Source organism: Phalacrocorax aristotelis, chromosome 2 (genome assembly GCF_949628215.1).
Source record: "Phalacrocorax aristotelis chromosome 2, bGulAri2.1, whole genome shotgun sequence".
NCBI lineage: Eukaryota > Metazoa > Chordata > Aves > Suliformes > Phalacrocoracidae > Phalacrocorax > Phalacrocorax aristotelis.
The window spans coordinates 25517291-25544248 of NC_134277.1; the positions used below are offsets into that span (position 1 = coordinate 25517291).

The 26958-nt window shown below is 38.6% G+C and overlaps 1 protein-coding gene across 4 annotated transcripts in view; it reads left to right on the plus strand.

Annotated features, from left to right (window-relative positions):
- CDK14 (cyclin dependent kinase 14) overlaps positions 1–26958 on the plus strand; it is a 325979-nt gene that overhangs the window by 141062 nt on the left and 157959 nt on the right. For all 4 annotated transcript variants that reach the window (XM_075082797.1, XM_075082796.1, XM_075082795.1 and 1 more), the window contains 2 exons: positions 10155–10217; positions 22975–23098. In XM_075082797.1, coding sequence (XP_074938898.1) covers positions 10155–10217; positions 22975–23098 — 187 coding nt within the window. The remainder of the gene's footprint in view (positions 1–10154; positions 10218–22974; positions 23099–26958) is intronic.

The following is a 26958-nucleotide window of genomic DNA, read 5'->3' on the forward strand; positions in this document are numbered from 1 at the left end:
TGACATCATTGATAGTAGATGTAGGTAAGTTGATTTTCTTTTCATTTTGAGATCCTTTTTTATGTGTATCTTTTTGCATCTTAATTTTTATCAGTTAAATATGAATATTTGTAGTCTTTCAGTGAAGTTAATACACTGTTACTTTCCTGTATCAGGAATTGAAGAAAAAAAGGTCAATATATTTGTCTACTTTAAACAAAATTTTTTTAAAAAATCCTTCTAGTTTTAGGGTTGTTTTTTTTTTTTTGTTAAGTAACTGATTATTTCTAAGTTATAAATTTCTGGACAGCTCTGCCATCAGTAATATTCTGGTGGTATCCCACACATTCCTTATCTTTTAATCTCAGTAATAAACTGGCATTGTCCAAGTCCCTCTGAGGTGAAACCTGACAATATCTCAACTCACACTAGAGACTGTCCAATCTAATTAAACTTTTTTCTCAGGCTCTTTAATAATGTGGGTTGTAACTGCTGTTTAATTCCTCTTAATGAGAAGCTCTGCTTTATTCAGTGCAGATTGAAAAAACAAGCAAACAAACAACGCGCCAACCCAAACCTGGCTGTTTGGAGAGTGATGATTGCCATAATTCTAAATCTTAAAAATAGATTTTTTTCCTCCCTGAACTAGCAGTATGCAGATTTGTAATAATTTAATCATATTGATATAGAAATAAGTCTATGAAATCTTTAAAAACAGAAACTTGGGTTGAGCAATTCTGGCAAAATCATCATCATCATCATCCAGGAGTCAGAATGAAGAGATCAGCAATTGCAGATATATTCATAATATGTTTATAGTTTTATGATATAAAAAAATTAAGAATTATTTTATATATATATAAAAATAATTAAGAATGGAATAAGAGGAATCAAGACTCAAGCTTGAGTAATAAACAGAGTCAACACTTGAAAGTTAAAAAGGCCTATTAATTTTTTTTGTTTGACTGCTTTGAGTAAAGAGGATATAATCCATGGAAGCATCGTTTTTGTTTTGTGCACCTTGCAGCCTGAACAGCAATTTTCCCTGTAAAATTTTTATTAATCTTTCGATCATTAAGAGGCATGGCAGAAAACAGCGACTCAGCCAGTGTGAAGAGAGGTCTACCATAGGATGCCAAAGCTTTTAGAAAAGTTGTCTGTGCTGCTTTTTTCCTGCCCTGAAGATGGCATTTTTTTGCAGCCCAGCACACCACCATATCAAAGGCCTTTGTGCCAGCTCAGCTTGTGTAGATATGTCTATAGCATCCGCCACCAGTACTGTGCCAGTATTAGTGTGAATATCAACGTAGTGTGGCTCTTTGTGGACAGTCAGCCTCCCTGCTGCGTATGTGTTCTGCTTACGTGGTCCTGGAGTGTGAACTCTCACCATGAACTTAGGAGTACCTGCTATGCTCTAATGAGAAACTCTTTGTATCTTAAAAAAAAGTTGGTGTTTTTTTTTGTATATGTGGATATAGTGGATATAATGGTCAGTGCTGTGGAAACCTAATGATTTAGCAAATTGAAGAAAAAGTGCACATGCACATCTGTGTGAGCACATGTATTACAACTTGCTCAGCTTGTATAAGTTGTCTCAACCCGGTTGACTTCAGGGACTCTAAGTCCATCACAGTTTACACAAGCTGACGATCTGCTGCTAGGTTTTGATCATACTAAACAGGAATTCCTACTGATCTTTGAGGTGTCATTCCTTTGTTAAAATGATCTCACAAAATTAAGTGTTTCCTGTCTCTTTAACCTGATTTACTAAGAAAACAAGGCTGATAAAATTATTAAGGTGGCCAGACAATAAGGAAGAGGAAAAACTGGCGTCTCTAGAAAACTGGGTTTTGTAATCTCTCAGTTCATTCAGGGGTTCTTTCTGCAGCAGTGTCTGTCTCCTTCATCAGAGTCACAGACCAGATTGCTCTCTGTGCAATGAACATTTCATTATAAATATGTGTTTTCTAATAGCACAAACTGCATTCCCTTTTCACTCTGGGGTTTTCAGGTAGTTTTGTATGTGTATTATGTACTCCCCCACCGCCCAGCCTCCTTTTCTGTATAGTATTGTTCATGCGTTTTGAAGTATATTTGTCTTTGTTGACAGTGTGAGAGAAATCCAAGGCACTAGAAACATCTGTTAGCAAAGTTTGTTTTCATTAAATGTGTCTTGTGGGGTGTTTTTTCTTCTTTTTGAATCCCTAATATCTGTCTTTCTCCTGCTGCTCAGCCCAGCTGGTGCTGTTGCCTTCTGGAAGTGGCTTAGGTATCACCCAGAGGTAGCTTATAGGGTATTTTTTGTTAGCATGGCTAACACTGTGTCGTCTCATAGAGGGAAAAGATTGAATTATAGAAGGCCATAGAAATACTTGAAAATGAGAATCTATGACACTTTTGAAAATACCAGCAACATGAAATTAGTTTAAACTGTGGTGCGGTAATCTGCAGAGCGCTTAGGTTGGAGGGTACATGCCATTTAAATAGAATTAACTTTTCTTTGTTCTCCTGTCACTTCAAATATTCTACTGCCTGTGCTTTTATTGGTAAATTATATTATCAGTTTAAGAATTTGTTGGTGACAAAAGGGGAAGTGTTTTAGTCAGTAAAACTGCTAGGGCATAAATAATGTGTGCTCTCCTTTGAACAGAGAAGAATAGCTCACAACAGCCTCGCTGCCTCAGTGGAGCTGCACAATCTGTCTGCTGCATGATGGCATCGCCAGCAGCCAAATACTCCCGTTTTTGTTTTAATGGAAGGGTTCTTTCACATTGCTGGTTTTACATGATGGGAATGTGGTTGGAAATGCTTCCTGTTCCATTCAAAAGCCCCAGGCTCTCTGTGCATTTCAGCTTCAAAAATGACAGCTGAAACCAATTAGGCAGAATTATGGGACAGCTAAGTCACATGGAGATTTATCATGACCGAGGAAGAGGAGGGAAAGAGAATGTATTGCATGGGAAGTAGAAGTGACTAATTTAATTAGAAGAGAATGACAGTCATGTTATTATTATGGAAAAAAGGCTGGCAAAGTAGAGCTCATTTCATGTCACCGGCCGTGCCTTTGAAAGGAGACATCCTGCCCTTTGTCTGAGCACGTTTGTGTTTGGTAACAGTCTCTGATTTCTGAGCAAGATAGTTGAGCAAAATAGTTGATGTGAAAGCGAAACACTGAGCATATCTGAGGACATTTGTAGCTTGTGGTTTACTCATCTATTCATAATCAGAATTCCTTCTTCAGGAGAAGAGGGGAGGAGTCTGAACTATCAACATTTGTCTCTCTTTTTTTTTTTTTTAATGTTTGCATGCTCTCTTTATTCCAGAAGTAAGATTCAAAGTATATAAACCTTGCTTCAGCTGTATAAATATCAGCCTGGATTCTTTTCCCTTCAGCAGATGCTTGTACACAGTATGCCCACAAAAATGAACACGCATGTGTCTACTAACATAAACCAGAGTCTTGCTGAATAGAAATGACCTTCATACACTTATACACAGCCACAAGTTCAAAGCAAAACACCAATTAATTTCTTCATGTGAGCCTGGAGACAATATTTTGTAGGGTTAATGAAACTATGAAACTTTTTGTGGTATTGTCATGGTAGTTGATGGTGTGGGGGAGAAGTGTGTGAAAAGCATTGCAGAGAGAGTCTGAGCAAGTGTTGTGGTTTTTTGGGGGTTTTTTGTTTGTTTGTTTTGGTTTTTTTTTTACTATGTTTTTTTTCTTGTTCCTTGACTCAAGCTTGATTTTGCGTAATCCTTGTACAACTTTGTTGATTTTTATTTAGACTCTGAGCAGTTGTGTTGGATAAGTAACTTAATCTCTCCCTCATTTTCATGTACCTGTAGGACTTGTACTTTTCTCCATCATAGGAAGGAAAATATTTGAAATTCAATGAAGTTTGGGTCAAAAATGGGCATTGGCTGATGTGCTTCTACATACAGGTTGGGGAAGAGGAGGATGGTTGAACTAGCACAGCTGAGCATGAGTTTCCTATTTCCTGTCCTAGGAGACATTGTGCGGTCTCTGGTCTAACCGGAACTTGTGCCATCTACTCCAGGAAGGGTCAGGGGCTTCATAGTGGAAGTCTTATTACTTGAGATGTGCACTGAGAAAAGGGTTTGTGGTTTAACTTGCTGAGAGAAGGTAGCACAAAGGCTTAACAGAGCCTGCTCAAGGACATGTAGCTGTGTGTGCTGGAACCCTGAAGTCAAGTCACAGCCCTGGATCAGTGATCTTCTGGCATGATTTAATAAAATACAATTATTTGAAGAAGTAAGATGCCAAAGTCTGCCTCAGGTTGTCTATGTTTATGTATATGTTTATTTTTAATTTCAGCCATACAGCATGGGCTTGGAATTTGGAGAATAGGTAGCCTTTGTGCTGTGGGTGGCATTGAGCTATTATTTTGAAAATTGCCCCAAGTTCAGTCAAGTGATAGGCTTCAGAAAAATTGTCATTTGTACTTAAGAACTATGTCTTTGAGGACTCCCCTTCTCCTCTCAAAGACTTGGCTTTAGACTTTCACGTCAAATATTGTAGTTTGTGTCCCTAGAGGAAGTGAAATTGTTTCTGGGGGACGCGGTAGTGGGAGGAGAGATCAAATTGTTCATGTAAAGCATAACAGATTTTGCACAAAATATTGTGTTAGTGAGGTGGCAAAGTCAAGCTCTTAAAATTAGAGGACACCAAGATAAAGATGACCTGTGCAGTCTCCTTTGCCATCCCTGTGGAAGAGCCTGTTGTGCAGCTCTGCAGAGGGAGGACTGTGTGGTGAAGGCATGTGGTGGTTGTTGAACTTTTCTCATTTTTGTGGCTGTTGGAACTAGGGTGTCTTCTGGGGTTCCTGCCTCATTCAAAGTATCATTTCAAGATAAGGTAGGTAATACTGCTTGTAGAGAGCTGGGTTCCATCCCTGCTATGTTGGGAATCATCGTCACCATACAAATTGTTGTCATTGCAATTCAGATATGACCAACTCCTGCTATTCAGCATGAGATTCTCAGTCTCCCTTGCAAAAGCATTATACAGTCACAGCTGTAACTGAAGTCAGTCAAAACATAGAAGGCGAGATAGTGCCAAATACTCTGAAAAGTCAAAACCAAAGTGCTTTAAATGGAGTTGCCCAAATCAGTGGTACTTAAGACTTTTTTCCTCTTTGCTTCAATTCCCTACTTGACAAAAGGGAGTAATGCCACGTCTCCCCTGGACTGCTATAGCAATAAGCAGGGAAGGAAAGCCTGTAAGATTAATATTTCTGCCTTCAAAGTAGTAAATAAGCCAGAGACTGCAACCTGCATGGAATGGGGAAAAAAAACCCAAAACAAAACATAAAAACAGCCCAGCTGTTCTGTAACCAAGTACCTCCTAATCTGTTCAGTGAGTATGTCTAATCCTATGAGGGGAAAAAAGTATCACGTTACACATTTAAAAAGTTATCATAATGTACTTTCATTGGGCAAACAAAAGGTTGGATAAATGCCATTAATTCTGGACTTCCCTAGCTTTTGAGTTCTTCACTATGGAAACTTGTTTTATCTCTGTTTATTGTTTATGTGTAGCTGTTATGAACAGATGAGTAGTAATAGTTTATTTGTACATATAGCTGTTGGTAAAATGGTGGACTGTTAAGAGCAGGAATTAATGGGATTTTGAATTTAAGATAAAATATGTGTTCTGTCAGCATGGGATTACTTGTGATTTATGTGTATTGGGGATTAACAGCATGGCTGATAGAGCAGTTAAAAGCTGGTTCAAAGCAGAATTGGTCTGCCAGGGTCTGCCTGGTATCAGGATGTGTGTGACGAATATTTGCAATTACTTGGAAGTCTCTGTATTGCATTCCCACAGTATCCTGCTTCCCTGTGAGGTGTCCTCACCCTCTGAGACAATAAAGGACTGTAAAAGGTGTGTTAGTTTGTTTCTTGTCTTCCTACATTGTTTCAGAATAGTTTTATGTTATTGCCAATATGTAATTGTATCTTGAATTTTCCTTTAGGGTATATATTTTATTAGACCAAGGTGGTAACCACAGCAAAGACCCTAGTGTCAGAGTATGGCATGCTGTATCTGCAGCTACTGTCCCACCTGGGAAAGCATGTTGCTTTCTATCTTGAAATATAGCATGAAGAAAAAAACTCCATTCATCTATATGGTACCAATTTCATGGAATAGCATTAGAAAACTGCGTTCATCCAATTCGCTCTCTGTTTTCTTTTTTAATGCTTTCTTGAAACTTTCAGGCATGTTGTTATCTTCAATGTCAGTTGAGCATACAAGCACTGGAGCAGACGCTTGCCCATCAAAAGGGAAAACAGGTTTAGAAATAACTGTCCCTGCAGCACTGTTAGCTTTCCTGGCTATACTAATTCTTAATTCAATGTGCGCTGAGTCCCTACCTTGGAAAAAGAAGAGCAGCTGATGCTGCCTTTGCTGCACCACTATGTGTTTTTTGGGTGTGGCTTTTTTGTTGTTGTTGTTGTTGTGGTTTGGGGTTTTTAAATTATTATTTTATTCTTTGTTTGTTTTTGTTTTGGTTTGGTGTTTTCCATGTGTATGTGTTTGTTTTGGTTTTATGAAGTGAGGAACAATGTACTGTAACTTTATAAGTTGCTTTCTCAGATGGTACTTTAGTGTTTAGTTGCTTTCATGAGGAGGACTGTAACTTAGTTTTATGAGGGCAAATTCTTGAAAGATTTGAAAAGAAAAGGACTTTCTGGTTACTGTCTGAATGAAGATTTGGTAGAGGTTTCTCTGTGTCTGTAGCACGTGTGTGGGAAAAAACATAGATGCCAAAAGAATGCTGCACAATTGACTCTGTAAGGTTTCCAGGATTCTGTAGAAATTGCTGCTTACACTGAATTTTAGGTAATGCAAGCAACTGGTTTTTGAAGGAGAGAACTACTGATGCAGAAGATTGTAACAGGCTATCAGTTGTCCTGGTCCTTGGGGTAGGAAGAAGAGGCAAATGATGCATAGCACAAACAGGATCATCGTTGATATTCATGTATGGAGGAAATGCATCCGAATAATAACTGAAATATAAGTGGAAGAAAATGGGGTTATCATCATAATTCATTACAAGTATATTGGAAATAAAAACATGACTTATTGCTGTTCCTAGTAATGTGACTCTGAAGAGGATGTTCTTAGAAAGCTTTTGGTGAATAGAAAGGTGCAGCTAGTGGGCAGCTGGGGAGCTGGGACTTCAGGGATGGGACCTTCAGAAGTAGCACTGGGTTTGTCTTCCTCTGGTCTGGTTTCTGTTGGTTGACTAGTTGCAAATCATAGATTTGCAATCAATAGAAGGTGAAGGAGGCAGTACGTTTCCCACCTACCAGGTTGTCTGTCACCCACAAAGGCTGGAAGACTGAACTGTGGGGAAATAATAATCCTCCTCCTCCAGCCAGCCCATGTGAGGGAGCGTGCTGTTTGGGGGCTGTGACGGGTTTGTCTGAGCCACCGAGATAAAGATGGGACAGTGCTGCCCTGTCACCCAGCTGGGTTTTCTAAAGCAAAACTTCAGACTCTTCTTTAAACTTCTCCCAAACACTGCAGATCCTAGCACTATTCAAATATTTGTATTTATTTTCAAGAGAATGTGTTATTCCACTAGTCTGGCATTTATCTTCAATAACAGATAACCCGTTAAAATGGGGGGAATCCCCCAAACTTCTTGTTTGACACCAGCCATCACCTGTAGTAATGGTATTTCAGCTGATATTTTGCCAGAAGCAGACTCTTGTTCTGGGGTTAGTACTCAAACTGTCAGTTTTTCCAAACAAATGACAAGCAGATGACTAGCAGACGACTTTGTTCGAATATCTTTCCTTGGTGTTGATACAGTAAAACAAGACAAAGCTGGGTAATGCAGTGATGCATACCAAAGGATGACTGATCCATTTCTGGCACGGCTTATTGATACAGTCCCAGAAAACTAACTGGCAGAATAGAAGAGGAATACGTACCACGAAGTGGCCAAAGATTTTACAGAAACTAGGAATAAGTCTTTAAGCTAAGCATAGACTTTATGCAAAATGTACTTCAGTGACAGTAACTATTCACTGGTACAGGTGTATTTTTTATTTTTTTCTTTGTAAATGCGTTCACTGATGTGGTATCTATCAAATGAAGTATTGCTTGCCATAGCTTGTGTGTTCGAAGAAGCTCTGTTGTGTTGTATTTAGTGTGCTTTGTCTGTTTGAGTGTGCCCTCTGCCCTTGTGATATGTGATACTCACAATGTTCATTTTGAGGCTCAAGTAATTTCCTGCAGTGAGGGCACTCACTCTTTTGATGCTAGGTAAGAATTCCTGAAAAAAGGTGTGCTAGTGCACAACCTAATCAACCAGTGCATCTTATGTCATTGCAATGTCAATTCAACATGCACAGTGTGTTTTTGTAGTTTATGACTCCAGAAGAGAAGATTATCCAGAACAGTTGTGGCTAGCATGAATTTTGTGTCTTAGAAGGTGGGAACTTTCCTATGTATCCATCTGCAAAAGAGCACTAGAGAATAGCGTCTGGACTCAGAAATGCTGCACAGAGAAACCGTTCTGCTATGTCAAAGTCAGCTTTTGTCCAAATATCCACCGTGAAAACTGTCTGTATTTAGTTGGGCTGTATGTGAGGCAGGTATTGCCAAGTAGCTTTTCGAGGAATGCTGGATGATTTTTTGCCAGATGTGTTCAGAAACCAGATGTGGAAGGCAGAGTCAGTCTCTGAGTTTTTGGTGGTTAATCTAGAGCATAGTTTTGCTTTGTTTATTCTGAACATAATTCCAGAAGTTGAGTTGTTCAAACAAATCCAAGAAGAAACATGTCACTTCACTGATAGCGTGCTGCTGACTGGTAGGAAAGTGAAGAAATGCAAGAAAAAATTCAGAGAAAATAGTGTTTCCATAGTTAGAGTAATAAATACTTATTAAGAATAACATGAGTCTATACATTGCAAGCCTCTTATTTTCTGAAGAGATTTTACGATATATTTGAAGAAAATATAGGCAGCCATGAAGCGAAAACTTTGAGTCTTCAGTGAAGCTGTTTTCTAAAGTAGTTGTAATTAATAGCTGTACGTGTGCATAATACATGCTGCTTTTTGAGCTGGAATGTACCGGTCAGTACTCTGATTCACAATGCCTTTCAGATTTATTTTCTGAACCATTGAGCCTTCTTAATCTAGGATCATGTCGTGATTTTGGCTGGGATAGAGTTAATTTTCTTCCTAGTATTTGGATTTAGTATGAGCATAATGTTGCTAACACACTGTTGTTTTGGTTGTTGCCAAGTAGTGCTTACATTAGTCAAGGACTTTTCCAGCCTTCCATGCTCTGCCACGTGCACAAGAAGCTGGGAGGGGGCACGGCCAGGACAGCTGACCCCAACTGGCCAAAGGGATATTCCATAGCATACGACGTCGTGCTCAGTATATTAACTGGGGGGAGTTGGCCGGGGGCAGCGATCGCTGCTTGGGGACTGCTGGGGTGTCAGTCGGTAGGTAGTGGGTGGTTGCATTACTTGTTTTTTCCCTGGGTTTGGCTTTTCTGCTTTTTTCTCCCTCGCCATTTTCCTTTTCATTTATGTTGTTGATGATGATGATGTTTTTTATTATCATTATTATTATTATTATTATTAAACTGTTCTTATCTCAGCCCATGAATTTTCTTACTTTTGCCCTTCCGAATCTCTCCCCCATCTCACTGAGGTGGGGGCATGAGCAAGCAGCTCTCTGGTGTTTATCTGCCTGCCATGTTAAATCACAACAGATTACCACGAGATTATATTTAAAAGGCAATGTTTTCTTGTGAATAATGAGTAGCAGCATTTGAGGTTCTCCCTTTAAGTTCTTCCTCTTCTCTCCAGATATATTACTTTTATGCTGTTGATGGTGATATTGTCTTTACAAGGTATAAAATGATACTAAAATTCGAGTAATTAATTTACCATATGCAGGATGTTAAGGGGGAAAAATTAATTTACGTTTGGTGAATATTCATATCAGCCAGGTTACCAAGGTTGTTAAGTAGAATGGAGTGTAAAGGTACAAGTATGTGTGTGTACATATGTGGCTGAAAAATCTTATTTTCCTTTTGTTCTGTCCACTCCTAAGTAGAAGGATATTTATTGCTGCATTCATACAGATATTAATACACTTTTTTCCATCTGACTTTCTTTTAGCACACTGATTTATGTCAGTACATGGACAAACACCCTGGAGGGCTTCATCCAGAAAATGTGAAGGTAAGAGGCAAAAAGAGCACACATGCAAGGCAAACGCAGTAACAGTAACTTTGTGTAAAATGTCATGTCAGTTGTTTCATAGAAATGGATTATTAGCTAGAGGGAAAATGATTGGCATATGAACGAAATTTCAAAGTATTTTTCTTTAAAAAAAAACAAACTACAAACAAGTATTTGAACATTCCCACAAAAGAACTTGTGAAGTCTGTAAAGTTGATACAGAGCCAGAATATATGAGTAAATACTGTTACAGTGTTGGTAACCCCTCCCCTCCATTCAAACATTTGCTCTTAAAACAAGGCAATACTTCCCTAAAACCCCTAAGTAAACTTGCTTTAGGCTGTCAGTGCTAGATCTCCAGTGAGGTAAGTCATTATAGGCTCACCAAGTTTGAGGGAATTGTAATGAATTATATTAGCTGAATATACTGCTTTTTATATGAGCATATAAAATCTTCCCTAATCTTTTTGCTCACTTATTTTGATGAAGCATTCTCACAGCTGATCTTACTTGTTAAAAGATTTTTCCTTCTAAGGTAGACACTGAGAATCATCATGCAGGAAGGAGGGAGTTTAGGTGCAGGATTTAATGGAAAGATAGATTGGTAGAGATTTGATCCAGTTACTTTCTGGGAAGTCAGCCAGATGATTTTAGCATCAAATGGAAGCCAATCAGACATGCAGAATGTGCCGTGTGTGTATAGATCACCCAGATGATATTTGTTACACGTGTCTTGCACTTTAACATCAGTCCCATTGTTGTTCTGCTTTGGAAGTGTTTAAATCTTCACTTGTCATACTGAGAGCTTTATTTCAGTATTTAGTTGCTTGAAATTGAGAAGCTAATGGAAAAAAATAAATACCTCTTTCCTGGAAAACTCAAAAGGACTGTTTGGTTTAAGGAAAGAAAATATTTTAAAAAGAGGAAAGAATTTTTTTTTTCAATAGCAGATCATTGTTGTATGTCAGCTAGTTTTGTAACTTAGATTAATTTTCTGTGTTCTTCCACTGAAAAGTGGCATTTAGAGCATATGAAGTTAGACGAGAACGGCTGCCATCTAAAAACAAATTCAGAAAAATTCTTCCTTACTGCATAAGTTTACCCAAACTGAAAAAAAAAATTCTTTTTGAAAATACATGATGTGTATGCTGCAAGATAGCATCCTTGTGATATATGACTGTCACTCAGGATTTTGGTAGCGTGGACAGGGAAAGCCCATGAGTGTCCTCCCAGTGCCAGCTTCATAGCGCCTCCGTGAGTGTGGCACTTCAAAATGGCTGAAGGTGGGTGAGGTGGCACCTGCTTTTTGACTACTAAAACTTTCGAGCTTTCTTCACGGCTCGGTTTCCTAAGCAGCGTTTCACATGCTGAATGTGCTCGTTAAAACAACGTTTTTGTGTTTCATTTCCCTGTGTAGATACTTTTACTTTTGGCTCTCTGAGGTTTGGGATAAACTAAGGCTGGCTTTAAAAGTTACTCGTGCTGCTTCATATTTGTAAGACTAATCCAAGGCTGCAGTGCTGTATAGCTTGAGATCTAATGTGCAGTAGTCATTGTAGCCGTAATTGTTCCCCGCTGAGAGGACATCGTAATTCATATAACTGTACTTTTTCTCGATTGTATCAAGGCCTAGTGAGCTTGTCTTTGAGGGGGATAGGCATACGCAGATAATTAGGCTTGCTAATGCGTCGGTCCTCTAAATCCTGAGATACCTGTCTTTCAAAACAGGAGCTGTGGAGGGAACTGCAGCGGCAGCATTTTCCTTTCAAATTTTGCTGTGTGTATTCCATGCAGTGTTCAGCAACACCTCTGAAGCTTATGGGCACATTAGAAATATTTCTTTAAGTAGCCAAGTGTAGAGTCCTGATGTACAGTTCAAGCTTTTTAAAATCCAGGTGGATTATTAATAAAAAGGACACTGGAAAAAAAGAGAAAAAACATCGGTAAGCTGGAGCAGATGAAACTACCCTTCTACCATGAGCAAGCCCATTGGACAATTAAAGTTCTTTTTTTCCTGTGAAGTAATATTAATGTAAATTTATTATATGTATTTAGTAGACTCTTTTGCCAGGCCAGCAGCAAAGCCTAGCCTTCATTCATAGTAATTATTAAAACCTAGCATAAGAATTTGAGGACCTACCATTTTAAAACAGATTCAGCCTGCCTGGTGTTTTCAGTGAAATACCGGCTCTCAGGCTACGAGTGAAAGATACCTTCTTAGCCCAACAGAGTTATTTCTTCAGCTGGGAGAACAGGAATTGCAGAGAGAAGGGAACCCAGTCATGTGTTACCAACTCCCAGACCTTTACCAGCATGCAGAACTAAAATCTTGCACTCCTCTCTTCTTACAGAGGAGATAAGCTGGTTACTACGTAATATTGTAATGCTTTGTTGCACTGTACACAGTTTGTTGACTCATGTAATTGTGGTTCCGAGACTTTGCCACCTATTTTGGTTTTAGCTCTGGACAGAGTTTTCTATCTGGAGCTTCAGCTGATATTTAAGGGTTGAGCTGAGCCATGTTAATTAGCCTTCTCTCCCTGCCAGCCCCTTCTTGCTAGAGGTCCTTCAGGAATTTCACTTTTAGTAAGACTTTTAGACACTGTTTGTTCAGAGTCACTGGTTTTGTGATCCCTAAATAAATTTTTAAAACTTCCCATTGAGCAATTATATTCCAGTAGCAATAAATTAGTCTTGGCTTTCTGGGGCTAACCTGTGAGATTAAGCAAGTGATGCTCTCCCAGTATGACAAAAGGCCCCCTGCCTTTTAATTTTGTTCTTGAGGAAAGTATTGCCTACTGATGGTATTGCTTTTTGGCTTGCTGCCAGTTATTATAAATACAAAACCACTTAATCATACATTTTTCTTTTTCCAAAGAATATTATACAGTAGTTCCTGTAAAACAGTACTTTATGGGAATGCAGAAGCAAAGCCATTATTTACTTATGTTTTAGTTTCTGTAGGACATCTTAAGCCTAATTATATTTCTGAATTTTCTCCATGTTTACAAGCTAAAGACAATGCTGTTCCCTCAGGCTTACTTTTAGATGAAGAATTGTAAATAGAATAAGATCCAAATTACTTTGATGGACACACATATTGCTGTCCCCTTGGGTGTTGTGTTTAACATTGCTTTTCTCTGTGGTTTCAAATAGGCTATTTGCTGTCACTTAAATATTTTAAATAAAGAGTAAGCAGAATATTATAAGTATGTTGACTTATAAAGAAGAATGTCTCAATTGGCAGTTGTAGGAGTCTTGGGACACTATGTTTAAGCAAACAAAAAATATTCCTTCCTAAAGTATTAGGTTTAGCATTTTTAGTGGTATGTATATATTCACACATAATGATATCAGAATTTTGTAATTCATGTGTGGAGGCCCAAGTCTTACAAATAGCATCAGGTTTTAAACCCTTAAAAGAATTTGCGTGTGAGGCTGAGATGTTATTAGCTAAAGTTGTTTTTAAAATACCTATCCCTGAGAATGTTAAACTGAGTATCCTGGTAACATAGATGTGGTTAGGTACCTGCAACATATTTATCAGCTAGAAGGGAAATCAGCAGAAAGCAGTTGCTTCAATCCATAGATTCTCCAAACTCTCTTAGCTCCAAATGCACAGTTGTATACATCTTTGGTAACTAACAGGCCTGCATATGTGCCATTAATTTGTAACTATATAGTAATATACTGTGTATAGTTTTATAGTTAGAGATGAGGAGAGGAAATAATTGGTTAGCAAGTCCCTGTTTAATAGGCACAGCCTCATCTTCTCAAGTTTTGAAGACATCTTTCCCGGTTTTTCCAAAACTGAAGGCAAGTAATAAATCTTAAGTACATGGCCCCACATATAACTATGTTTCTGTTAGAAGCTACTGCTGCAGCCTTGTGCATGTTTGGAGCTAAGGGTTGGTTTACAAGTGTATACCGTGCGGTGCTTGCCAAACTCCAAGATGTGGCTGTGGCAAACTGAGGTATAAGACTTGCTCCTGACTCTCCCTGTGCTCTTCCTCCTGGCCTGGGCTACTGAAATCTGTACTCCTGGCTTTCTTTTCTACAGCTGTGGCTGCCTTTAGAGATAGTTTATACTTCTTGGACTCTCAGCTGAAACATCTGGATTGCTTCCTACAGCAGGAACTCTAATGGTCAGAGCAGCTAATTGACCCTGCCAGTGATTCTTTTTTTTAAATTATGATCTTCGTTCTGATTTGTGCTTCTTTCTGCCTGGTACAGAGCCATCTTCACCAGCCTTTTGACCTATCTTCTTGGTTCTCCTGAGCCTTTGTTTGCAGCTGTCCATAAATGGTTCTTGTTTTGTAAAATCATAATGTAATTTTTAAGTATCTTTTTTTGTACATTTTAGCATATCCTGTGAAAATGTAACTGTTCTCAACTTGTTTTAACTTTGAAATATCATCTTTGTTTTAACTGCATCTTTTACTCCATATTATTAAATTCCCAGCAATGTAAGTAATTTAATCTTTATGTTTTGATGCATTTATTTTATAGTTGAGTCTGTCTTCTGTAACTCTGGAGCAAGTGGAGCTCAGGCTTGCATCTGTCATTCCTGCATTGCTTTTTTGCATTCCTGCCTTAAAAATAAATCTATTAATGAAAGCTGATTTGCTTTTTAATTAGTGATGCTGCATTGAAATAGCTGTAGTCTTTTGGGAAAAGCATTCTCATTTTTTTTCTCTCTGCCTTTTTTCCTCTGCTTGCAGTGTTAGAGCTAATATCGATTTGTGTGAGCATTTGACTTCAAAAAACCATCTTGGACAAAATAGAAAGACCCACTATTTCTCAATCCATGCAACACCAGCCTGAATGACAATGGGGTTGTCAGCCAGACAAAAACAGTCTCTGTCTCTTAATCACTCTCGAAATGTTTTACTTCAGGCAACTTGGAAGGCCCCTATCGTCTACTGTGACCAGAGGGAGAAGGAATTTCCAGTTTGTTCTTATTCCATCTAATATTACTGCTCTGATTTGTTCTCCCTGGGCACCTTTTCTCTTCCCAGGGCCAAAAAGTGGTAAGAACAAATAGGCAGACCCTCTTGTTGAACTTTGCATGCAGGGAACAGGAATATTCAGCCTTCTCCCAGGAGCCTTCAAAACTTCAGCTTTTACCCATCTCAATTCTGAGCCTTCCTTGCTCCTAGGAAGCAGGGCACAGCAGTCTTCTATCCATAATTAATGGATATTTTTGAAGCAAAATCTCAACCAACTAAGCCCTACCCCACCACAACCTTTAAAAATATTTTTTATCACTATTACACTGAGTCAGAGAAAATAGTTGACTTTCAAGTTCACATGTATGGTATGTGGCAAAATGTTGAGTGGAATTTGGGTATTAAGTTTCCTAGGACAGCCCAATAATCTCAGTAAATATATGCTTAAGTTTCAGAAAAAAATACCCTGTAACTAGTTTCAGTCTTAAAACTTCTACAAAAAGAATTTAAAAGAAATTTCATTAATAGGCATTATTGAAAGATAATGGGATGCTGCAACATTTTTCTGTGTTAAATGCTCAAGATCAGTCAACTTTATAGCACTCTAAGTTAAAAAAAATTAACAAAAATCCCAAATCAGATATGATAAAAATATTGGATTTATTAAACCAAAGTTTAAATACTGGCCTCCTAAACAAGATGAAGTGCACATCGAATTGAAAATGTTGAAATATAGTGAATATTATCTGACGTTATCAGAAACCTCTGGCACTTAATCACTTGCGGTATTCATTCATTCTTCTCCATACTGCAGTGCTGTGAATGTTGTCCTTAACTAATGGTTGCAGTTTTTAAAGTTGAATCTGTTTTTGTCAGATGAATAATTTTCGCATTTAATGACTAATGTGAAAATTAATAATCTGAGTCAAAGCCATAGGGTAGTTGTCATCTGATGTCTTTTGTAAACATAAATATTTATCATAAAGCTGGTTACAGCTTTAGAATGATCTGAAGCTCAAAGGGTAGGGAAGCATGGAGAACATGGAAGGATTAGGCAATTCCTGTATCCCAACCTCATGAGGTTTACTGCATTTGAAGTGCAGCTGCTTGAACTTTGGCAGTAGCAGAGCATTGCATACTGGCTCTTGCTAAGCTTTAGCTCCATTCAGTATTAGTAAGAGATAAAAACATATGCTTGTTAGTGAAGTATAGTATCTGAAAAGCATGCTAAAAATGCTTTGGTTTTTAGGTTACAGTTGTATTATTGATGTAGGCCTCCCTGGTGTGCGTCTGTTTTCTTTCCATTGTGTGATTGTATAAACATCTGTGGTGTGGACAAGAGGTTTGTGGTCACCTTTTTTGTGGGAGACGTGCATTGAATCACATGGCCAGTCCTGCATCCATACGTGCCAAATGTGTGATTACGTGATGCAGGGGAAGCTGTGGCATTTGAGCATCTCTGTGTAGCCAGAAGTGTCTGACCAAAAGGTTGACTGCCATAGACTTAGGTGTACAGGAAATTGGGCAATTAAGCCATGATAATACATCCAGCTATGATGAATTTTCATGTCTTGTTTCACCTATCATATTGGCTCACCGGACTTTAGAGAAAACACTCTTTTATTCTAAGTTAATACATGCTGTGGTGGTCCTTTTAGTTTCATTGGTCGTTACTGGAAGCAATCAAACTAATGTCATGCTTTTGAAATCAACTCCTACTCACTGAAATTAGTGATGCTGCTGATGTAGAGTTGAATTAAAAATATATTTCAACAGATATGCTAAGTAGGAAGCAATGCTGTTTAACATGTTTGAGAAGTTGCTATTTTTCATTCCTCATTCAGCGAACAAGCAGGTGTAGAGCAGACAGAATAATGTTATGCCAAATTAAGGTTCTTTTACACATGGCATTGAGAATTGATTATTTAAATTAGACTTTTTAGTTATCAGACATTAAATGTGGCATCAGCATTTCACTCTACTTCATGTCAGTCTTGTCACTTAAAGTAATGATTTGATAATATGCACAACTGTGAAGAGTAAACGCAGAATCTTTATCAGTGTGTTAAAATTCATGCTCAAAGAATGTCACTTTTATATTTACTGCAGCAAGAAATATGTGCAAACTCCAAACTGAAAGGAGAGTGTGTGTGCGCAATTTATTGTCTGTGTGATCCGCGTGGTTCATGTATGGCGAAGAGCATGAACATGTTGTAGGGATGAAGAAAACACTTTTTCCAGTGTCTTTAAAATCTGTAAGGCACAAATTGCCACCCTGACCTAGTTCCGCATGGGAGCAAATTGGTGAAAGGTAGAAAAGGAGTTTTAATTTAACTGAATTTATTTTTACTTTTGCCATTCAGAAGAAAAAAATCTGAGTGTCTTCCACTTATTCAACATTAGCAGACAACTATAACTGATCATAAGGGAGTGTCTTTATACTTGGTTAATTAAGCGCACCTTCCTCATTGCAAATGACTAGTAGTAGTACCCAGAGGGGACAAAAAATGATTAAAAGAACATCAAATAGAATATAAGTTAGCAAATTAACACTTTCCAATCTCCTTCCTTTGCAGTCCTGCTGCAAATAAGTGGAAAAATCTGTAGGTTTAGTATCTTTTTCTAAAGTGATGATAGGATGCGCGTTCCCAGTGGCTGTATTGTATGCATTTCTGTGTGAAGTCTTTGGTGAGACTCTCGTGTAAGGAATGCAGGAGCAAGTTAGAAGCCTTTATAAATGTGTTTTGGAGAGAATTATTCTAAAATTCTTTTGGAGAGAACTCGGTTCCAGGGAGGTCAGACAGGAGAACCTTTTATTGAGGTTAAGCTTATTATGATCATGAAAATAACTCTGATTCAAATGGCTAACAATATTTTATTCAGATATGATCCATTATTCCTAGGGATGCAAATTCATCTCAAGTCAACACTTTGTTCCTGGAATTTCTTCTTCTGACAATTTAAGCAAGAGAGTCTACAAGGCTTTGACCTAAAAAGTTCAGTATTTCCCCAGGACATTGTTAGAAGTGAGAAGCTGGATTTTATCTTGTGGCATTATCCTGGCTGGGAGGAGGGAGAAGAATAACAAACCAACAATGGTAAAAAAAGTTGTCCTTGATGAGCTTTTGACGTGCTAGCAGAAGTCACGCAGAGACATTTCTCATTGCTTCTGTGATAATATATATTACCAGGTAGTTTTTTCTTATGTTAATGGTTTAAATTAAGTAGGTATAAAATTCCCAATCTAGTAAACTCAAATGTAACTAAGCATTTTGTTCAGATGTGTTTATTTCCAAGGCTGTGAGATAGTACTGTGGGGATTTATTACCTCCTTTTGCCTTGGTAAATAGCCAGTAATTCACAGAAGCCTGTAATATCCTCTGGATGACAGGGAGAAGTACACTGGTTGCAAGCATGAGGTGAGGTGTCCTGAGTTGGGTTTCTTTTACTGGTATTTTTAGATTTGATGGCCTATTAAGGATGGATATGATATCGATTGATGCTGAATACACACAAGGGAATTCAGATTATTACGTGACACCCAGCTGGTGTGCTTTGATACATGGAGCAAGCAGGAGCTCTTGTGTTATCAGTGATGAGTGATCATAAAGCTTGTGCAGTGTCGTGTATTACTTTTCAAAAGTAACTATGCTAATAAAGCAATATGAGCTTGCTAAAGGACGAGCACATTAATCCAGTCTTTGTTTCAGCTTTCTTCTGAACTAATGTGAACTCATGGCCCAGGTTAGCTCAGCTCCATTTGCAGTCTCTTGCTGCAGAGAGCGCAGAGCCAAGAGTTCTGTGCATCTTCTATAGACTAAAAGGTCCCGTATAGCTTTCTACTTCTGTATCTAAGTCCGGGTCCTTTATTCCCACAATGCAACATGTAGTAAGGGAACTCAAATGCAGGAAATAATTCAGAAATCCCTCTGTGCTATCAGGGAAAGTCAGTTCCTGACTTTAAAAAGTCCCTGACAGGCCTCATTAGTCTGTTGTCTTGGGCAGCATCCTTCTTGTCATTGGGATCCTTGATGCCTCAGCAGATGCTGTGTAGAAACAGTACATTTTCTGGAGAATCTCACTGGGCATGCTGTGAATTTTTTTCTGCTTTTCACTTACCCCAGCATCCTTTGCCAGAAACTCTTATCATCTCTGGGAATGGAGAGCATCCTAGCACTTCTACACAGATCACCTATGCATGAGCATCCCCCTTTATCATTAGACTCATCAAAGCTTTCAGAACCCAAGTCAGACACTGTTAACTCCCATTGGTCCCACCTGTTAGATGTGTTTTGGGTGGCCTGTGTCAGTGTTTAGTTTATGAGCTCATTTGGATGAGAAGAGCTCAAGATCCTCTGTGACATTCAGAGGCCAACAAGATAGTAAAGCATTCTGCTGCACATGAACCATCTTGCAGCTGTTAGATGTGTGCATGCAATAGTCTAGGCTGTACACTTACCCAGGCTCATGAAAAACACCATGAAAGCAGGGCTGTTCATGTAGGCAGCTGGCAGGTCTCTCAGAAAATTTAACTGGTTTAAAGAGACGTTTGGTCAAATGTTGTATGTAGCTCAGGTAGCTGTCCAGGCCTTCTGCTTGAAAGATTAGGTAGATGCTTATCTTTTTGTGGAGTTGAGGGCTTTCTCTTGTAAGTTTTAAGAACTGCTAATATTCTTTCAATATCACAGTCCATAAACCCCAAATTAGCTTTGACTGGTATGCATTGTTCACACTGACAATGGAAATTCTTCATTAAAATATGTTGCTCAGTAAAGTGAGAGCTGCGTAACTGTTGGGGGAGAAAAGGTATTTCTTTCATGGCTGTAATAAATCAGCAAGGCCTGAACCACAAATATTAAATTTTTTTTGGTTTGAATGTGAAGTGTTGAGCCTCTTAATGTTAAGCCTTGCTGAAAACCTGACTTCTAGAAACAAATCCCATTCCTGTTTTCTGTCTTTTCCAACTCTCATCACAATGACCCATGTCATTTTGTTAAGTCTCTCATTTTATCACCACAATCTCCGTTCTTACTAATAAGCTACAAACAGTGCAAGTGATGTCCTAGGCTGTTTATTACAGGCTATTTGACACTTATACAGCCTTGTGTATGACCATGCAAAAATTAAAATTACTGACATAAAAGCTCAAGAACCACGAGTCTATATAATTTCTACCCACAAAACCAACCCACTGAAATGCATAGGGAATTTGCTATTGAGTCCTTTTAGACTTGTCCTCTGGTCCACAGGACTGCCATCCTGTGGCCTTGGAGAAATGGCAGTTCCATTGCTTCTTCAAAACCCTCTGCAGACACCCCAAGCTGAGGCTGTATAGTAATCAGAACTAAGAAAGGTAGAGGAAGGAGCAAGTAAGATCAAAGTATGACCATGAAAGATGGTATGCCTATTTCAGATCAGGTGTATGGGGAAGAGGTGATGGTACCATATCTAGCATTCATTTCCATCCTTGTGAAGGTAATGCAGGTAGTCTTGAAGGGGAATGGGTTTCTTGGAGAGGGCTTTCCTCAAGACGGGGGGGGAACTCGACTGTGAGAAGGCAGAAGTGTTTCTTGCGGCATCAGAAACTGTTCTTTTCAATTTGTTGTGTCTTTTTGTGGAGTAGGTAACCATTGTTCTCTGTTCCCAAGCAATCCCATAGGCCTTCTGGTTTGCAGAATGCTCTACTGCCAGGCGTTAGGCTTATATTTTCACTTAAATCTTTTCACATTTAGTATTACCAAATAAAAACAAAGGTGGAAAAGAAGAACCAACAGAAAATGGCTGAGTTTACACTATAATGAATTCAGGGAGACTTTTTTCCCCTTCTTTTTCATGATCTTCCTCCAAGGAGGAAGCAATTGATACAGTGTATGTGAGTGAATTAATTTACTTTTGTGGAAGTACTTGATGAGTACAACATGTCTACAAGTTTGGAATAAAACTGCATTTCAAAGCTGTCCTCGAGCAGATATTTATTCTGTTTAGCTGTGAAATTGTTGGGGTTTTTTCTTAGCACGTTGTGTCAAATGACTTGACTCTTTGCATTAAAGCCAAAGGAAAGCCCACATTAATAAATACATTTTGAGTTATAAAGATTACAGTGCTTTAAGAAAACATGATAATTGAAATTTCTTTGCAAATTTAAAAATAATGTTTGAAGTGAAATACCATTTGTTTAGCAGAGCAAGCTGGATATTTTCCCTATATTTTTATTAAATAAATATTGTTATGAAGTAGTTTAATAGAATTTAATTTATATTTTAAGGCTGTAATGAAAGCCGTTTCTGCTTCCTGGCCTTATTAAAATAGTTTTTATGTACCATGAGTTCCATTTTAACCACAATTCAAAAAGGAATGTGCATGTTACTTATGACTTTCCTGCTATTCTTTCTTTAGTTTCTGTATTTTGCTCTTTGGTTTCCTCAGCACATTGTTAGACCCAACCCTGGCAAGAAGGTGATTGATATGGCTCTTTGTGCCCTGGCTAAATAGCTAAACATACAATGTATTGTGTCTGCACTTGGGGGAAAAATGAAATGCAATTAAATTCATTTCAACTTCAGTAACATGACATTTCTGTTTCTTTCATGTCAGCCTTTATTCTCTTCTATAATCAGATTTTGTAACCCCTTTTATAATGTCTCCTCACTTCAGCAGTCACTAAATAGAATGCTTGTGTTGCAAGTTAATTAGAAATTCTCATGTCCCTGGGTTGAGTTTTCCCAAATCTTTGGTGTGGTTTCCACGTCTTCTGAAAGACCACATTTCACTGGCCACTGAGCTGTGAGGCACAAGGTCCATAACCACTCTTGAATCCTCCGTGTTTGGCTTTGCAAAGGGTTGTTGTGTTCCCATTTGGAAACTGTAGTATTTCTTAAAGTATTTCAGGCAATAGGAAGGGTCTGTATGTTAGGAGAGATCTTTCAAAACTGCAAAGAAAACTCCTGGGAATTGATTGTTCACCCTTTGTATTGACAAAATCCATGAGGGAAACACGGCCTTTCACAGCAGGTACCAATAAGAATGTGGGAGAATGATGAGAAAGGAGATCTTCGTTCATAATTATAAATTATAAAAATACACAATATCAATGCTTAGCTCTAGGGAAAGCATTTGTAGAGTTCAGCGAAGGGTTAAAAGAAACATGGGGCATGAGTTAGGTTCCTATCTAAATTAACCTTAGAAACTATTATATGTAGATTTCAAAGGTCATCATTAGATTCAGTGAGAATTATTATTTCCTAATGAAAAATACATAAGCAACTCCCATTAAAAAAAAAGCTTTGAAGGAGAAAACCTATCATACTTGCAGATTTCCTTGGGTACACAGGCGTTATTGTTATACTATTAATTTCTTCTTTGTTTTAGCTTCAGTGTCCCATCCCCCAGCCTTTATCTCCCCATTCCTCTCCACCCTGTACTGTTGTTTCCTATAATTAGTGAAGATACACATCTGTCTTCAGGCTACCACCTAATCTCTAAGGCCATATGGGTAAATGGAGTATAATTATAATTTGGTAGAAATTGAGACTTCTGCACATGGTTGTATTGCTCTTGTTCTTTTTAAAGCAGGCAAACAGAATCTATGCTATAGTAGGGCTTGGAGGCTGGGGTTAGTACTTGCAAATTACATATTTTTTAGATGGAAATTTCGTTGTGTTAAATTTGGGTGGGAATTACACCAGTCTGGGAGGAATTCTGACGCAATGTTACCACAATATGCAAGCACCCTGCGTATTGTGAAGAAATCACCTGTGGTTATATGCAAAATATTAACAGAGGTCATTTTTTGTCCCCCTCTTTTTCAGTTATTTTTATTTCAGTTGCTGCGAGGACTGTCTTACATCCACCAGCGTTACATTTTGCACAGGGACCTGAAACCACAGAATCTTCTGATCAGTGACACGGGGGAGTTAAAGCTGGCAGACTTTGGTAGGCAAGCAGTTAATTACAAGTCTCTTATAATGTTGTAGGAATGTCAGACAGATGGTTCCATTGATTTCTCTTCCCCCCACCCTATTCCTTAGACACACCTTCTTCATTGTAGATAATTGCACATTTTTCACCTGAGTGAAGAAATTGATTATGGTCAACAAAATGCTTGATTAAAAGGGAGCAAGTGAAAAACAAATATATACTCCAGTTCTCACAAGGAAGAAAATGCTGAAGGTATTTCAATTTTATTTACCATAAAACCTCTGAATTAGAATTCAAAACCTTTAAAAAGAGTAGAGAGATACCTGAGGAAATACAGACTATATGAAGAACACAATCACTATGCAAGCAGGTTTAGGGTTGTGGAGATCTGGATTAACTTTCATAAAATGGTCATGGAAAGAGACTGAAGGACACAAGAATAAATATTCCTTCTAAAGAATAAAGGAAACTAGGATCACCTGGACTGCTTTCAGTAACCATTTCCCCTTATGGGGAAGCCTTATGTGGAGTGTAAAGTCAGGGGAAATTGTCCACTGAAATGTTAGCCTATTTGCCTTTTTTGAATTTTTTTTTAATACTTTCTAGTGGCTACACTGGGGCAAATACTCTTTCCTCTGAAAATCATTGTGAATGCAGGTGTGGAAAATGGCAATATTTTTCTTTAGTGGTTTTTACAAAATGTCGTAGGAATTTCTTTCTTTCCTGTAGGTCAACTTCTCAGCTACTGATTCCACCAGAATTTCTGAAGTAAGCCAAAATGACGACACAAAATTGGGAGGAGCTGTTGACACTTTTGAGGGCAGAGACACCCTGCAGAGAGATCTAGACAAATTAGAGAGCTGGGCAATCACCAACCATATGAAGTTTAACAAGGGCAAGTGCTGGATTTTACACCAGGGGCACAGCAACCCCGGATGTACCTAGAGACTGGGTAATGAGAGGCTGGAGAGCAGCTCTGCAGAGAGAGACCTGGGAGTTCTGGTTGACGGCAAGCTGAACATGAGCCAACAGTGTGTCCTGGGGTGCATCAAGCACTGCACTGGAGCCGGTCGAGGGAGTTGATTGTCCCGCTCTGCTCTGTGCTGGTGCGGCCTCACCTCGAGTGCTGGGTGCAGTTTTGGGGACCGCAGTATATTAAGGATACAAAGCTACTAGAGAGTGTCCAGAGGAGGGCCATGGAGCTGGTGAAGGGTTTAGAAGGGAAGCTGTATGAGGAGTGGCTAAAGTCACTTGGTTTGTTCAGCCTAGAGGAGAAGAGGCTGAGGAGAGACCTCATCATGGTCTACAACTTTGTCACAAGGGGAGGAGGAGGGGCAGGTGCTGATCTCTTTTTTTCCCTGGTGACCAATGACAGGACCCAAGGGAATGGCAGGAAGATGTGCCAGGGGAGGTTTAGGTTGGATATTAGGAAAAGGTTCTTCACCCAGAGGGTGGTGGAGCACTGGAACAGGCTCCCCAGGGAGGCGGTCATGGCACCAAGCCTGACATTATTCAAGAAGCACTTGGACAATGCCCTCAGAGACATGGTGTGAATTTTGGGGTTGTCCTGTGCAGGGACAGGAGTTGGACTTGATGATCCTTGTGGGTCCCTTCCAACTCAAGACGTTCTATGATTCTATGAAAATGTGACCTATGGGCTTTTTAAAAATATCTTTTATTTTTATGACTGCTATCCACATCGGGCTTCACATTTCATCATCAGCAGTAATGAGGGAGCCTTATGTGCTAATTAGCAATTTCACTGTTAATGTAGTCATGTCTTTTTGTCTTTTATTTAGTGTTACTGCAATTAGCAGCTCAGTGCATATTTGCTATGTTAGAGAAAGGAATAGGACTTCAGGTGGACACAGTCCACAAGAACTTGATGGGCCTTTGGACTGTAAAGCAATTAAAGAAACAGTATTAGAAACAATTATTATCTGGTTTTATGTACCATTTTCTGTTGCTGTTTTCAAAACTTGGAAGATGCCAGAAGTGTTTCAAAGATGCTTAAAAAAAGCATTCTAGCATGCTGCATTTTACTATGCGATTTTACCACTTAAATACATGAAACAGGTGACTCATTAAGTGGTTTTTTTTAGCAAAATATGAGCTAGTCCTCTCTTGAAGGTGCTGTTTGAGATGACTAGTTCTGTTGTATCATTTATGTGTATAAAACACTATGAACTTATTTGACTTCCAAGTATCCCTATAAGTCCTTCAAGAGATTGTGATGATGGTGCTCTAGCTTTGGTGGATACTGAAAACCCTGTAGATGATCTTACAAATGTTTCATATGGTGTGGGTGTTTTGCAGGGGAGAGGCTGTTGCTGAAGCTGTATGGATTTTGTGGCTGGGAAGAGCGAGGCTGCAAACTTTTCAGCTGTGTTTTTAAGAAAACAAAAAACCCCACCTTTCACCAACACTGTTAAATGCCTTGCTGGAGGTGTGAACCAATCAATGAAATGTCCAGCTCAGACATAGGTTGACCTCTCTCTGGTTGTATTGCCTGATGTTGCCATAGAGCAGAGGAAAAGGTGGGATGTTTGGTTTTGCCGTGCTGTAGTAGGAAATGTAACCATCATTTTTTATTTTGCCTCATTGCAGCACTAGGCTAAATATCCTAGTGATGACATCAAAGGCAGGATTTTCCCAGCTTTGTGTTGGCGGGAATTTAAAGTTGCCCATTGTGTATGATTTTGAGAGAGAGGACACGTAAGTACAACCGAAAAGAAATACCCAGTAGCAGACATAGGAATGTGTAATATTGTGGAGAGGATTTTTTTTTCTCTTGTAAGTTTGTCCTGACCTAACAGAAACATCTGCATAATCTACTCTTATACACTGAGAGAAGATATATATCTCTATTTTTTTAAAAAGCTAGATTTTCTTTCATGGCTCATGATCTTGTAAAATTGAAAACCAGATGGGTTAAATTTCTTTTCTGAGAACCAAGATGAAAAATTAGAAGTGATGAGGTTAAAGTCTGAAGGGTCATGACCTCTTTCACTGGAGGCATGAGAAATGAGAGCACATGGGTGTGCACCCCTGTGCCTATTTTCTTATTTAAACATTGTATTATTATAGACCATCTTTCACTTCCCCTGTATGAAAGACTCTTCTTAAACAAGATGTAAAATACAGTACTGTTTCTCTTGATGTTTTTCTCCACGAATGACTAATTCACAATAATGTGCTTGGAAGGGAAGTCGGTTTAGATTGCATATTTGATTAATTACATAAGAAGCAGTGTGGAAATTAGAGAGATGGGTGTTTTGCTTTCAAATGCACTCAAGGCAGGAGAGAACCTATCAAGAAATCAGTTTCTGTCAGAGACAGGATTGACTTTGCTAGCACAGTAAATATAAAAGCCTAGAGCAAAGGCCTTTTAGTCTCTCTAAGGACAAGACCTTCAGATTTTGGTTTCATAAGTTTATAAAAAATCAACAGCATGGCTGAAGTTTTTCATTTGGCGTTGGGCTTATTTAATCTCCTCAGTGTAGGATATCAAATACTTAAAAGCAGGCTGTAGTGGATCATAGTTCTTGAATAAACAAGGTAAAAGAAAGGCTATTCATGCCTGCCAGTGCATTACACTGCAGCTGAAGTAGAATCTTTGAATAACCGTGGGCATGTGTTTTTCTACAGCAAGGCTCCCAGACATAGATACTCCACTGTGTGGGAGTGTCTTTTGTTCAGATGAACAGTGGTTTGCTTTTCTGTTCATTGTGCTATAGCTGTTAGGAAATGAACATTTATGAGAATACTTAGCAGTCAAATGAAAAGAGAGAAGAGAACAGAGAATTTATCAAATTAAAAATGGATGAACTGTAAAAAGTGGCTTTCTTGAGAAGATATAATAGGGGAAACTACAG